Raw genomic sequence first — 14,490 nt, 5'->3', positions numbered from 1 at the left:
ATCTACAACTGTTGATTAACCAAAGGCCATTGTAGAATAAACTAAGCAGCAAATCTAAAATGTAGTTTTACTGAACAATGACAACGCTGTGTACCAGCACATACGACTTCAGTTTGCACAAATCTTGTAGCCTACTCAACATTGGATTCTTGATGAGTCATAAAACATCACGTCGACATCTGCTGGTCTGAATGGGTAACTGCAAATCTGTCACACCGGGAAATGCATTACCGGGAATGATGGCAGTGGCAGATATCAAATACTCCCATGAATGAAGGTCTTCCTCTGCACAGTAAATCATCTTTGTTATACTTTCCATCCTCTGTTCACACAGTGGAGAATGATTCATTTTCAGTTTGCTATTTTGTGCAATAATACAAAGGACGCTTTCACAATAAAAGCTTACATTTTTAAGATTTCTAATATGGAAGTGTAATAATAAACATAATAAGAATAAATATGTAGTGGAAGTATTTCCCCTTAAGGCAGGGGGTGTCTGTAGTACACACAAAGCATATGCTTGCAACAGTGGACAGGGATGACATTCAACAGATTCCATTACCAAAGCACAATGGAATCTAGAGAATCCATAATGTGTTCATTAAACATCTCTTACATTGACTGCATGGCAAGACTTGCATTATGCATTGCAAATATGTTAAACAACAATACGCTATTAAATGTGTTTAAATATTATGTTACAAATTTATTGAATTTAGCAAATATCACAGATGATTGTTTTTTCAACTTATAAAACACAAGTAACAGTTTAAGACAGACAGCCGTGTTTTGGCTTATTGTAAAATTACAAAAAGAAAAGAGAAAAAAATACATAGGCTTAACATTGTTAAACAATACAACATTAATCCCTTAATTTAATATAACATACTGTGATTTTATCATGTGAATCACTGACAAACTGTTTGAAACAGTTGCTTTTAGAACGAAATGTGAAACTCTGCTTTTGTGTATTTTACACATACATTTTTACTTCTAAGAAGCAATAACCCTCAAAAATGGGCAATAAACTATGGCAGAGCTTGACTGTACCATATTGGCACTATGGCAGAAGAGGGAAAGAAGACAAGATTGTAGGGATAAGGAAGCCATTTCAGTGACCTTGAAACTAGCGTGGTAAGCATCAGTCAAAATGAAGTAACATATTTGCTAAACCACTGGCATTCATCTTTTACAAAATAAATGAATGCTATCCAGTCTAGTAAAAAATAGTTTAAATTGTATAAAGTGCAGGAAATACCACAGTCTATCACAGACAGTTATCAGTAAGCCTATATTTACTGAAAAAAGTAAGAAGTAAACGTACCATGCAAATAAGTAGTCCATTAGAAGGCAGTATTATGGCTCTTTCAATGATTCTCTTATCAAATGATGTATATATTAAAATGTTGAAGGTATCGGTTCATCAACGCAATCATTTTAAAATGAGCACATTTCGAGGACAGCATATGCCGTAATATTACTGGTTCGTTGTCAGACACAAACTTTAATGTCAAGATTGGGTCTCTTTCTTGCAAATTCTTGGAGCTTCTTTACACCATCTTTGGAAAACTTGTTGTCGAACATCCTGCGATGAAAAAAAGAACACATTAAGGCACCCACTGTACAGAATTGTGTGAAGAAACCTAAATACATAAATAATGGTTCATACCACAGATACTATAATGTAGTGTTTTCATTGAGGGCTGCCATAAGATGTTCTGCCCCTTTGTCAGTCACCAGGTTATCACGAAGTCTATAAAACGTAGAATAATGCATTTGATAGGTTGACTTTACATCATCCTTACATAGGCTCATATGACAGAGACAATTAAGTTGAATACAAGTCTTTATCACCTGATATCTCTCAGTGTTTGATTTGTCCTCAGCAGCTCTGCAAGATGACCAGCTCCAACATCTCCGATGTTATTGATGGCCATTCTAAGAAAAATATGTTAAAATAATGAGTACAGACAGAGCATGACATAGCAGAGTACTGTGTTCAATTAATCAGGCGTTATTTTTTACAGGTCACCTTAGATCGATCACAGTATGATTTTCTTTCAGCGCTTCTACAAGGATCTTCAGGCCCTCACAACCGAGAGCAGTTTTAACCACCCTGTGATAAAAAAATCAAGAAAAGTTCTTGCTTGTAGTATCTTTTACAATCTCACTTTTGCCTTTTTTTATGACAACTTACCACAAGTTCTGAATGCAACAGTCTGGGCTTCGCAGAGCGAGGGATAAGACAGCCGCCCCTTCTGGGCCCAGAGGATTCTGTCCCACACTATACATACAAAAAACAAAGTAAACATCCCCAAATCACAGTTAATTGTAACTTATTCTACACTTCAGATTTACAGCACATACCTGACTGTTGAGAAGAGAGGAAGAACCGGTAGGAGTCTGCACAGTCCATCTGCATTGAGACCCTGAGCGTCCAAATTCAGAACCTGCAGGTCTGGGCTCAGCTGTAACAGGAAAGCAAGCTCGCTCCAGTCTTTGTTTACCACATCCGACTGATCTGAGGTCTGCTGTGAAAGGACTTTCATCCAGCCCTGTAGCCGTCGTGATAAACCGGGGTCTTGGGCCTCATAAAGACAGTGGCATGTATTCACCTGCCTCTCCGGAGTGAGGGTGGTGCTCCGGAGCTGGGTTTGTAACAGATGGAGAAGAAAAACAGGAGTCCGGTCTAGAGAAGGTTGACAGCGGAGCAGTTGCGTTCTGGGCTCGTCAGGGAAGAATCCGTTTAGGATTGAGCGTGTTGTAGGAACCAATAGGCCACATACAAACCTGCACGAGCGGAAATAAAAGGCAAGTTATGAAATGTGAGTGTAAGAAGAATTTTTATTGAAAATGAGGCCAGTATATGAGAATATCAGATTTTCACTACATGGTTAGAATGAACAGAATTCATGATAATGACCACTTTACAAGATGTAAACACTGGCCCAAAAGCACTTTAAAAAAAAAAATATTACATATAATTAGTTCTTTGAGATATTCGTTTGACATTTCGATTCAGTTGTAAATGCTGTGTTGGTTGTATTTTGGTAACGTTTGTATAGCGTTAAAAAACTGAAACAGGAAGTTCCTGACCAACGTTGGATCAATGTTGTTTACGTTTTCCAAAGTAGTCTATAAGATTAAAAAATACTGCTATCAGTCAAATTCATATTTTATTTTGTGTTTTCTCTTTTTGACCAAAGAATCACACTCAAAATATAAGTGTAGGGAGTTGAAGAGAGACAGTTTGTATACATTGTGACTCTTAATGCTAAATCTTAAATGTGTGCTGAATTATTTATGATATAATCATACATGTAGTTTTAACATCATATTGATGATCATGATTTTCATATCATGGCAATCTTCAGTACCAGTATATAGTGACGCTATGTGAGAATGTAGTTACAGGCGAAATGTGTAATTCTGTGCCATTAAATGTCAAATACGTCTGTTCCTCGTGTCATTGGTTTTGTGAATAACGACATGCAGTAGAATCAGACTACTTTCATTTGTAAAAAAAGTATTTCAGTATCAGAAAAAAACCCCATAGTCGAATGCATTTATACAAAGTACCTGCTGAAGAGGTCCATGTGTCCAGACTGATGCCGTTCACCACAGTGAAGTGCCTTCTTAATACGTCTGCGGAAAAGATGCTGTGGTCTGCTGAGCTTACTAGCCGCTGATGCCATTTGCTTACACGCTAATGTTAAATAGTGTCCCGTGCTTGTTTTGAGGCCTGCGAATGGATCTGAACCCGAGAGTGACTGAAAAACATAATAGAGGGCAGCAAGGAACTCTTGCACACTGGTGTGGACAAAATGGAAGCCCTTTTCAAAAGTGAGGGAGGCTCTGTCTTCTTTAAATGTCTCTACGAGGAATGCCTGTGAGAGCTTGGTGCTATCCAGATTAAAAGAGCTCAAATCGGAGCTGTTGAAGATAAACCGTCTTTCCAGCAGGCTTGTGAAGGCCATAGCTCCCAAGCTTTTAAGCACAGGCTGCGTTTCGCACAGGACGTGAGGGGCGTGCTGAAGCCTGGTGAGATGGGAGGCCACAGTACGGCCTTGCACATGGAAGAGCAAGATGGATTTGACAAAACAGCAATATATTTCAGTGACTGTGACCGGTTTTGAGATTCTCTGAGAGCTGTTTGGTGACCTGACATCAGGCGTCACGGTGTCATTATAAAGACATGAGATGCCATCATGTAATGCAGTGGACACAATCCAACAGAACGCAGGAATGTGGCACATAAGGAGAAGGGGCTTATGCGATGACACGGACGCCCACACCGCCGCAGCAGCTTCCGGAGAACTGCAGTTCTGCTCGAAGTATTGCTTTTGTTGAGCTACCGAGAAACCCAGCAGACTGTAGAACTGACTGACCAGCACAGGTGGTACTTTGGACACGGCATGAGGCCTGGAGGTGAGGAAAATGGACACGCCCGGTAGCAGATTGCCCTTGATTAAATTCACCACAATGGCTTGTATAGGCTGCACCCGCTCCGGGTCTGAGCACTTGGGGGTGTTTTCAAAATTAAGAGGGTGACAGAATTCATCGAGTCCATCTAAGATAAGCAAAACCTGAGCCGGGTTCGAGGTCAGTAACCCGCGCAGAATGGGTTTTAGGTGACTGTAGTGGTCCGACAGCACCTCCTCCAAACTTTGCTCTTGGGTAATGAGGTTTAGCTCCCGAAAGGACAACGAAAAAAAGATCTTGGTCGAGTTGGGTTCAGCGGCCCATTCGCGAACCAGACGCCTCACGACCGTGGTTTTCCCGCTACCGGCGACCCCCGACAGCATGTTCAGACCACTCACCGAGCTTGACAGCAGATTGTCGTACACATCCCTGAACACACACGTCTGATCCTGTCTACCCACCTCATCCCCACGTGACCTAAAACCATCGCCCACTCCGGCTGCCTCATGCCTGTATTGAAAGGGCATGGCATAACCAGCCTGTCTCGAGAATGTGATGTCAGTCAAGCACCCGCACTCTTCCTCATCCCCATCTTGACCTCTGATGGTCAGATAATCCACCAGGCAGTTCTGTCTGGCTAGGATTTCCTTATGCTTCTTAATATGTTCGGCCTGACCCAGCTTTCCCAAAAATCCAGTTTCTTCCTGAACGTATGGAAGCACATATAGAAACGCACGGCACGATTCTTCTCCCCTCCCATTTAGGACGTCAAGAAGGGCTCTCATACACTCTCTCTCACCCCCGTGAGCTGAACCTTCGACCAGACTGACGTCTTCCTCTGTGATCGCCCCGACGTTAAACAGCACGTCCAGCAGACGCGTCAGGTGTTTGCTGCAGTTCTCCACGAGCTCCACGCGTCGCCGTTGAATCTCAGAGCTACATGGCCCATCAGCCATCACTGAACACACGCCGAGATCCTTCAAATCTTTCGCTTTTATATAATGCGTGTATCGATGGTTCCGCACAAGGACCGAAATTGCGAATTTATTAGATAAATAATAAATTCCCATAGAGAGTCACACGCACCATTCCCACACTTCCGTAGAGTTCCATTGATACAATGCCAGCGAAAGTGAAACTATCATAAACTAAACTAAACTTTTACTAAAACGGTGAATACAAACATAATTTCGACAATATTAACAAAGTAGCAACGAATCTATTTAAAGTACGTGTGTATGTAACACTTAACCTATTTAGGCATACTTGCTGTGTAACAAATGGTCGAAGAGATTTGTGGCTGTGCGATCTTCTCGAGTCACTTGACTTTGTTGGGCAATAGAAGAAGCAAAAATAAAGTGAAGTATCCCCGCCCAGTTCTCTGAATTGTCTTCTTTATTGTAACTGGTTTCTGTTTAAAACGGCGAGGTCGGGATGAACCCCTCAGAAATATACAAGTTCAAAGGTTTAGGTGATATATCAGAGTCAGACTACAGTAACCGTAACAAATTCCAATGGTATTAATTGTTATAATAATGGACTCTTTGGGACTCTAATGGTAATGTTTTGGGTTGTATTGGTGGGATGTTATCTGACGGACCAATAAATCTGGCTAGAATATTAAAAACAGCATATGCTGTGCTAGGTATGTTTTGATGGTTTGACCAGTTTAAACCAGTACCAGCATCAAAACATACCAAACCAGTATGCTGTTTTTTTCAACAGGACAAAGCCCAAGACACAACATAAGGGAATTTTCTAACAATTCTATGGTTCAAAATGGTATTTGTAATTAGGGCTGCAGCTATCGATTATTTTAGTAATCGAGTATTCTACTGATTTTTCCATCGATTAATCGGGTATTCGGATAATACTTGTTCTTTATTAAAGTGCAACTCTAAATATACAAGAGAAAATACGACAGGTCTCTTAAAATGAATTTGTTTCCTTTTAAGAAAAATTAACATTTGTTGCTGAAAGTGCATACATTAATATCTGTGAAAACTAAACCCATTTAGTATATTCCATTGCCATCTTACATTCAAAATGCAATATAGGCCTAATACAAAAGTATAAGAAACATTAATAAAAATAGAAAGAATAATTTCAAAGGCAAACTTTGAACTTATGCATGATGCATTTAGTTTATCTAAATTAGTTTTAGTTTCTTTTTTTACTATTAAATAGTAATATATTTGTCCACATAAAAATACCGAGTTAACCGGACTTTTATTTAGGCAGGTCGTCGGAAGACGCTTATTTTTTAGTGCGTTAACTTCACTCAGTCAAATGTTCTGAAATAAACTCTCAGAGCAACTGGAGGTGAAGTTCATGTCCTCATAAAGCGCAGACGCAGACAAATTCATGAGCATCACGCGTGTAGCACGTTAAACTGTGCAGTTCATTCACTCAGACACGCAGAACAGCTGATGACGTGTAAATAACAGGATTCTGCATCCACTAGTCCGAATCTAGTTTGATGGACTCAATGCAGCCGGAACACAAGTTTCACTCGCAAACTAGACTAAAACTAAATAAAATAGTAGTTCACCATTTCAATAAGCTATCACTTATTTATCAGCATGAGAAATACGTGCGAACACTAAAATGCACGTGTCTCACGGTGAATGCGTGCTGTGCTCTGTGTACTGTAGTTACGTTAAATGGATTAAACGAGGCTTCGAGGCAACAAAAATTGCCTCCATGATTTTTTGTATTTGAACTACTCGAGGAATCGTTTCAGCCCTATTTGTAATGGAAACCCTTACAAATACCATTTGTATCCACCAGGTTATATATATATATATAGGCCTATCTATTTTCTTTTGTACCTTTTTTTAGATATCTTAACTTTCCTTCATGTCATAATGATACCCGACCTCTTTGTTTCATCCAATATCAGGGACTCGTGATTGCCCTAGAAAGACCTAGTCAGCAAAAAAACAGATAACAACAATAAGTCAAATGCGCAGATGCTTACGAATAACTTGCAAAAGACAGAACTTTTAATCAGCTTTAATATGCTCAGATACATTGTCAGTTTGCTTTCAAATAACAGATTTTTTCCAGGTACTTACATTAAACAAACTGTATAAAACAAAATCGCAACGTGTGAATTATATCTAAACGCGGCAGAAAGAGATGGGGCAAGAGTTTGTGTGGAAAACATTGGGACATTTTATAAATGTAAATCAAAAATATACATTTGTTCTAAATATAATAAATGCAACAGCATTTAACAGATGGAATCTTACAGTGTTTCAGTTTAAAGCATAAACCCTCTGTTATGAGACTAGGGAAGGCACATGCTCACGTCATCTTTTTTGAACAATATTGGCATCAACGGAACATGTAATAATTGTGCTGCGAGATGTTGAGGTGCATGAAATCCTATAGTGCAAGAAAAGAGTATGACAAATCTTACCTAAACTAACATTTACATTTGGTTTGTGAACAGTAGTGTCCGGATACATTTTTATCTACATATACACAAACCTGCCAAGTTACATATTTTTTGAAGATAACAAAGGCTAATCTATTACAATATTAAATTTGCTATTTGTAAGTCCTACTGCTCTGCCATAAGGTTCGAGCAGTGCTAATGTGGGAAAATGGCTTTAAAAAATACATTACTATGCCCATTCTATTAGGAGGACAATGCATATATTCATCACTGTGTGTGAGGAAAGACCATAAAGTTCAACCTTCTGTCTGGCTGGTTCATTAACATACTATCACTGAATGCAAAATGCTCACTCTTTCCATCAACATTACAATCTAGGAATCTTTTTGTACATGACACGCACCCTCAATGCACTTGGCGCACACTCTCTAAAACTCACGTTTCGTTTTACAAGCTCCTGAACAATACAATCCATCAACAATAATAACTATTAGACTTGTGACCGAAATGATGAAGCACAGCTAATGAGTGGAACAAGTTCAGCTTTCCTTTTTGATTGATAGGGTTTCTATCTAAGCAACAAGAAGTAAATAACACCTTTCCTATGAACATTTATAGAACTGAGCTTAATAGAAGTAAGTATTGCTTGTGTTACAGAGACGCTAAGTCATGAGCCATAGACATAAATCACAGGTGAAACGGAAACAGAACCTAGAAGCTAATAACTAGTCATTACGAACCCTGATTTTCCTCATTAACATGTCTGAGGTCATTTTCTCCACCAACAAATCAATATTCCCCATATAAACTAGCTAGAAAGCTAGACAAGAGTGCAGGAAAAATGCACACATATTGTTATTACTTGGCTTCAAAATATAAAATCATAAAAACTATTAATCCCCCAAAACATAAATAAATTTGCTGGATCTTCACAACCCGTAAGCAGAGGCCCTTTGGTGCAGCTGGCTGGCATCTGATTGGCAGAGAGAAGCTCTGCCTGTAGTCATGTGATTGATGAATTAAGGAGCATATCGGAAGGAACAGGAAGTGCTTGGTCATGACCCGTCTATCATCTTGAGTTGAGGCGAGGTGCAGTCTGAAAAATAAGATACAGCCTATCTTAGTATTCTCAGCATATGAGATGGACAGACTGATAGATAGAGACAGACGGACGGAGAGATATTCACCACTGAAAGGTGTCCATTCTTAGCCTTGGCTACCAGCAGCTCTGATCCAGATGTAAAATCTATGATCCCTTCTTTTCCTTGTGCCACATCGAATTTTATACTGTTCAATAGACAAAGGGCATGAGTCAATTATTAGTGCAGGTGTCTAATAAAAAAATATATTTAAACAATTTATTACTATAGATAAACTGGTAACAAGCATAAAACTTAAGTCATAATTTATCAAACGAAAAAGTTCTTTGCAACTTACCTTCCCTGGTTAATGTTAATGGTGTTGATCTTCTCAGCACAGATAGCCACTTTGGTTAACGTCTCAATGACATGATCGGTCTGAAGCACAACATCACCCTGCGACACAGATGAAATATAATTGCGTCACTCTCAAAGAAAATTCACATCAGTTTAAAAAGATTCACATACTTTAACGCATTTAGTTCGGTGAAAAGAAACACTGTGTTTTACAAACAAACAAAACAAATAAAATGATGTTTAACAAAATAAACAAACAGAACAAATAAAAGAATATCCAAAAAAACAAACAAACAAAACAAATAGAATGATGTTTAACAAAATAATCAAACAGAGCACATAAAAAAATCTAACAAAAACAAAACAAATAAAATGATATTTAACAAAATAAACAACAGAACAAATAAAATAATATTTAAAAACAAACAAATAAAACAATTTCTAACAACACAAACAAACAAAATGATGTTTAACAAAATAAACAAACAAACAAATAAAAAAATCTAACAAAAACAAACAACGCTAATAAAATGATGTTTAACAAAATAAAAAACAGAACAAATAAAACAATGTCGAACAAAACAAAGAAACAAAAAATATCTAACAAAACAAATAAAATGATGTCTAACAAAATAAACAAACTGAACAAATAAAAGCATATCTAACAGAAACAAACGAAACAAATAAAAGACAACAATAATTCATAATTGAAGTGAATTGATCTTCACACTTACTTTCTGCTTACTGCCTTCACAGGTAACATGGAGAACAAATAATCCATCACTCATAGAGCTTACAGAAATCCCTACAGATAAAACAGAAAAAGACAAAGTTATTTTTTATAAGCTCTTAATAATTCGTTTCTTCATCTTTCTCCTTCCCCACCTTTCAGTGCGCTGTAATCGATTCGCTGTTTCAGCTTGGCATCCTCGGCAATGATGGCGCTGTCACCCATTAGAAGGAGCTGTCGGTTGCGAGCTTTATATCCGTTCCTGTCATACTTAGTCACTGGAACTGCGTACTGTGGAGAAGGACAAGCAAGCTTTAGATCACAACAGCGGTGCCATGAGTCCACTACATTCACTCGGATTAAGAAAAGCTTTTTTGTTTCAGCATCTTATGGTACAAACTGTAAACAAACAAATATGATTTTCAAAAAGCAAAAGAACTCCCACCTTCATCTTCTCATTCCCCAGAGCCTGAAGCACTTTAGGGTTAAGATCTTCTCCATCTGCACACACACAGAAAACACATCAGAATAACAACAATAGAAACTAAATGAGTCTATATATTATGGCTAAAAATGTAGCTGGAAACTCACTGAGCCTTGTGCCAACAAAAAGTTTGGAGACACTTTGCGGGTAGTTGTCCTTCTTGTCCTTAAAGATTTCACTTGCAACCATCTTCTGCTCTAACTGCAATAGCGGATAAAAACACTTAACTTCCAGCGACCCAAATGTGAATCAGTAAAATGCACTGGCATTAAGTTTGAAGTAAAATGTGACACCTGGTGTTTCCATTCTGGGTTGATGTTCTTACAGTACTTCCACACCATGTTCTGCATGCACAATTTGCGAAGTTGCTCTGAAGCCTATGAATGAAAGGCATATCTCAGTTCAGTTCTCATGAAAGGAACGTTCATTCGGCCGACTCGTGAATCATGTTCTACCTCGATTAGGGCAGAAGGGGGTGTTGGCCAGCTCTTATCCTGAACGGTTTTAGGCAGGTTTCTGTGCAGATTCATTAGGAATGAGTAACGAACGTAGTCCAGGAAGTACTCGTTCTCTGGGCAGCGTGGTTGGTGGCGATAGATGAAGCCTTTGATGAACCTAAAATGATGTCGACAGACAGAACCGAAAAACAAAAGCTATCATCGGTTACAGAATCAATCAAAAGAAAGTTTTGCTTGATTTTTTCGTCACATCATGTCATGCACACAGACCTGCGGATGGTGTTGGCAGCCTCTCTTCTGCGCTTTGCTTCCCTGCGGGCAAGAATGCCCCTCCACCAGGCTTGGATCTTGATAGCTGTGGACAAAAAGAGTTAGGTATTTAACAAAGCCATTTTTTATCAAAATAAAACGTATATACAATTTTGACTTACCAGATTGTCGCATTTTTTGGTATTTGTTTTTTTGAGTGTAGGCCTTCCAGGATGCTTGAAGTTTGGTTGCTTGATTAAGGGAAACCATTCATTGAACATTAACACAGGATACATGTATTTCTTTCACGATATCTCGGATTACTTCATAAAAAAATATATTTAAAAAATTTAACACATGGCTCATACCAAGGCTGTGTTTTCTGACTTCTAGTGCATCTTCGGTTGCAAACAAGGTTTTGGGGAAACGGATGAAGATTTTGGTCCTATAAAAGAATTGTTATTTTACAGTGCGTGTACCTATAGTGTACTTACTTAAGAAAGTACTGGGTAATTTAAAGTAACTACATAGGATAAGGTTAGGTTTAAGGATAGCTTCAGGTTTAGTACATAGTTATTACCCAGTTATAATATTTACTATAATAAGTACAGGCATAGAAATTACTTTTTTAATTCCCTGATATTTCCAGGTTTTCCATGACAGTGGCAACCCTAATTTTAAATCACCCACCTGCCGAGTTTGTACTCCTCAGGCTTGTAGCCAAGGTGCTTAACAAGTGCGGATACTCCGTCCACCAGACGGCCATCCCAGTTTGGCCAGGTGTCGGGACACAGAGATTTATACCTGAAAAATACCAGCAAACACGCAACATTTTACCATACTGTAAAATGATAAAAAGCTGATGCAACAGTGACTGTTATTCACACACTGCTTGTTCTCTTTGACCTCTTTTAAAAATGAAAACTCACAGGAAGTGCCGGATTTTCAAAAGAAGAAGAGAAAGTATGTAATAGGTCAGTTTGCAAAAGTAAGCAAAATATTAGTGAGAACCCTAATGGAAAAAGAGCCCAGACTGTCAAAGCGAATTCACCTAGAGCCTACTTTAAATGACTAGTTGAAGTGACAATTCACCCAAAAAAATTATCATCTTTTATTCACCCTCATGTCATTCAAAACCTGTATATGACACTTTCCTCTATGGAACACAAAACAAGATATTTTGAGAAATGTCTCAGTGGTTTTCTGTCCATACAATGGGGGCAAATGTTGTGTTATCTTCTTTTGTGTTATGCAGGTCATACAGGTTTAGAATGACATGAGGGTGAGTAAACAATGAACTTTTGGGTGATCTCTCCCTAAAAACAGTGAAAATGTATTGCTGCTCCACTGTAACAGCAACAACCAGTTTAACCAGATTGTGCGAATAATAGACCATTCAGTACTGGGCATGTAAAACAAAAACAGATAAAAGTACATTTGAGCTGTTCCAAATAGTGGCGTTACCTCTGCAGGAAGGTCTCGTAGCGACGGCGGTATGCAAAGCCCGCTCTTCTAACTCGAAGGTTCTCCATCAGACCAAGATATTTCACTTGATGCCTGATGAGGACTTCATCGAAACGCCCTGAGAGACAGCGAGAGATACAGTGAGTGTGCAAAGATATTTTCCCATTAAACGTATATTTCTGTAATGGAGATTTGTAAAATCAAAATTGTGAACGCACGATATATTTCAGAGAAAAATGATTAACAAAGAAAAGAAACAAACATCAACATAACGAGGGAAACAAATGACATAAGCTGATGACATAATAGAGATTCAGTGTGAGGGATAAAGCACTGTACTGTGAATAAAAACATCACAGTTTGAGAAGCACAAACAGACTCATGATTATCAAGATTATTATATTATATATTTTTTACATTATAAAAATATTACATTTATAACACTTAAGACTTTAACATGTTACACTATAGTATACTTCACTATACTTTTTACTCTTTTTTTCCTTTATTTTTTAAATATTCTTTATACTTCTGCTGATGATGAAACCATGGTAAAACCATGTTTTTAAAAGTACCTTGGACTACCAAATAAACAATACAGTACATTAATGTAATAATCTTTAAGCACCCTGTTGTAAAATGGTATCCCCTCCTCATAGCATCACTGTAATGCGGATAGTTCTTATACAACAATCATTCAGAACAAAACAAAACACCAAAATACAGAAACTTGTTCACAAACCTGCTTGCTTGGCATCATTGGGTTTGATGCAGCGCACATATGATGGATCCTTCGACATCAGGATTTCCATCAACTTCGCCAGACTGGTCTTGAACTGCGTTGCCGCCTGGTTGCAATGAGCCAGCGGAGTGAGGGAACGAGAGAAGAGACGAGGGGTGAGAAATGAGTGAGAACACAAGTCCCAGTGTGCAACTCCAGCCAGGCAGTGACAATGTGGAAGAGGCCAGTGGTCAACAATGCAAGCAAACAACTCAACAACAGCAGCCCACCCACACTCAGCCAATGAGGAGCCGAAGAGTGGGCATCGGGGGGATGCTGGATTTACGCAGTCATAATCGGGTACCACAGTATCAGGGCATTCTTTACAGTGTGGGTGACAAGCAGAGATTCTCAGTCTCATGGATAGAGGCCAAGTTTCTGAGGCTTGTGTTTAAATACACTACTAGTAGCAATACAGAATAGAGATGGTGGATTTACAAAAACAATATTTTGAATTGATTCAAAACCATTTCAATAACTTGACCAAACCTAGAGTAATGTTCAAAGGTTTAGGGCCACTTAACTGAAATCTTTCTCATGATATCAAAAACCTTTTGATCTGAAGGCATATGCTTTACTTCATTTTTATAATTAATTTTATAGACAACCAATATAATTGTGCCAACATACTGTATAAATACATTGCTTTTATTATAAAAGTCTTTTAGTACAAAACTCTTATAAAAACTATTTATTAATGTTTTTGAAATTGATAATTTGGTGTAAAAATGAAGAAACGGTAGCAAACCAGAGTGCAAAATAGATGGGAACTCCATCAATACAGCTAAAGAAATGGTTATTAAAATGCCAAAGTAAAATACATCACTAAAAATAATGCACATCATTATAAGATTATACGTGAAAATATAAAGTGGATATTAATAAATAATTAGTAAGTTACCCTAAACCTTTGATCCATAGTGTATTCTATATAGCCTGTCAGAAGTCTATAATAAAAAATGAAACACGGATTCAGTTTATTGAAACTCAATCTAAATTCCTGAGGCTTGCATTAGAGAGTCTCATAATCTGATACAAAACTGCAGAAAAAAAGCTTAAAGTG

At 38.1% G+C, this 14,490-nt stretch overlaps 2 protein-coding genes across 5 annotated transcripts in view; both read right to left on the bottom strand.

Annotated features, from left to right (window-relative positions):
• Window positions 1–691: 691 nt before the first annotated feature.
• On the bottom strand, window positions 692–5,822 carry si:dkey-118k5.3 (NLR family CARD domain-containing protein 3). The gene is made up of 7 exons (XM_057351093.1): window positions 3,580–5,822; window positions 2,368–2,790; window positions 2,198–2,284; window positions 2,033–2,116; window positions 1,855–1,938; window positions 1,670–1,753; window positions 692–1,585 (listed from the first exon to the last, which is right to left on the bottom strand). Exons 1-6 carry the CDS (start codon window positions 5,490–5,492, stop codon window positions 1,678–1,680), a joined length of 2,667 nt encoding a protein of 888 aa, XP_057207076.1. The 5' UTR covers window positions 5,493–5,822; the 3' UTR covers window positions 692–1,585; window positions 1,670–1,677.
• Window positions 5,823–7,421: 1,599 nt separating this feature from the next.
• The window catches only part of myo1cb (myosin Ic, paralog b), a 38,705-nt gene continuing 31,636 nt past the window's right edge, over window positions 7,422–14,490 (bottom strand). For all 4 annotated transcript variants that reach the window (XM_057350604.1, XM_057350606.1, XM_057350605.1 and 1 more), the window contains 15 exons: window positions 13,389–13,494; window positions 12,647–12,764; window positions 11,873–11,986; window positions 11,551–11,627; window positions 11,365–11,433; window positions 11,204–11,288; window positions 10,931–11,090; window positions 10,769–10,852; window positions 10,583–10,676; window positions 10,437–10,492; window positions 10,147–10,282; window positions 9,996–10,066; window positions 9,263–9,360; window positions 9,013–9,112; window positions 7,422–8,921 (listed from right to left, as the gene is read on the bottom strand). In XM_057350604.1, the coding sequence (XP_057206587.1) occupies window positions 8,895–8,921; window positions 9,013–9,112; window positions 9,263–9,360; window positions 9,996–10,066; window positions 10,147–10,282; window positions 10,437–10,492; window positions 10,583–10,676; window positions 10,769–10,852; window positions 10,931–11,090; window positions 11,204–11,288; window positions 11,365–11,433; window positions 11,551–11,627; window positions 11,873–11,986; window positions 12,647–12,764; window positions 13,389–13,494 (1,395 nt within the window). In that variant the 3' untranslated portion in view covers window positions 7,422–8,894. The remainder of the gene's footprint in view (window positions 8,922–9,012; window positions 9,113–9,262; window positions 9,361–9,995; window positions 10,067–10,146; window positions 10,283–10,436; window positions 10,493–10,582; window positions 10,677–10,768; window positions 10,853–10,930; window positions 11,091–11,203; window positions 11,289–11,364; window positions 11,434–11,550; window positions 11,628–11,872; window positions 11,987–12,646; window positions 12,765–13,388; window positions 13,495–14,490) is intronic.

Source organism: Triplophysa rosa, linkage group LG14, assembly GCF_024868665.1.
Source record: "Triplophysa rosa linkage group LG14, Trosa_1v2, whole genome shotgun sequence".
In the NCBI taxonomy this organism is placed as follows: Eukaryota; Metazoa; Chordata; class Actinopteri; order Cypriniformes; family Nemacheilidae; genus Triplophysa; species Triplophysa rosa.
This window is presented reverse-complemented; position numbering and strand designations above follow the sequence as displayed.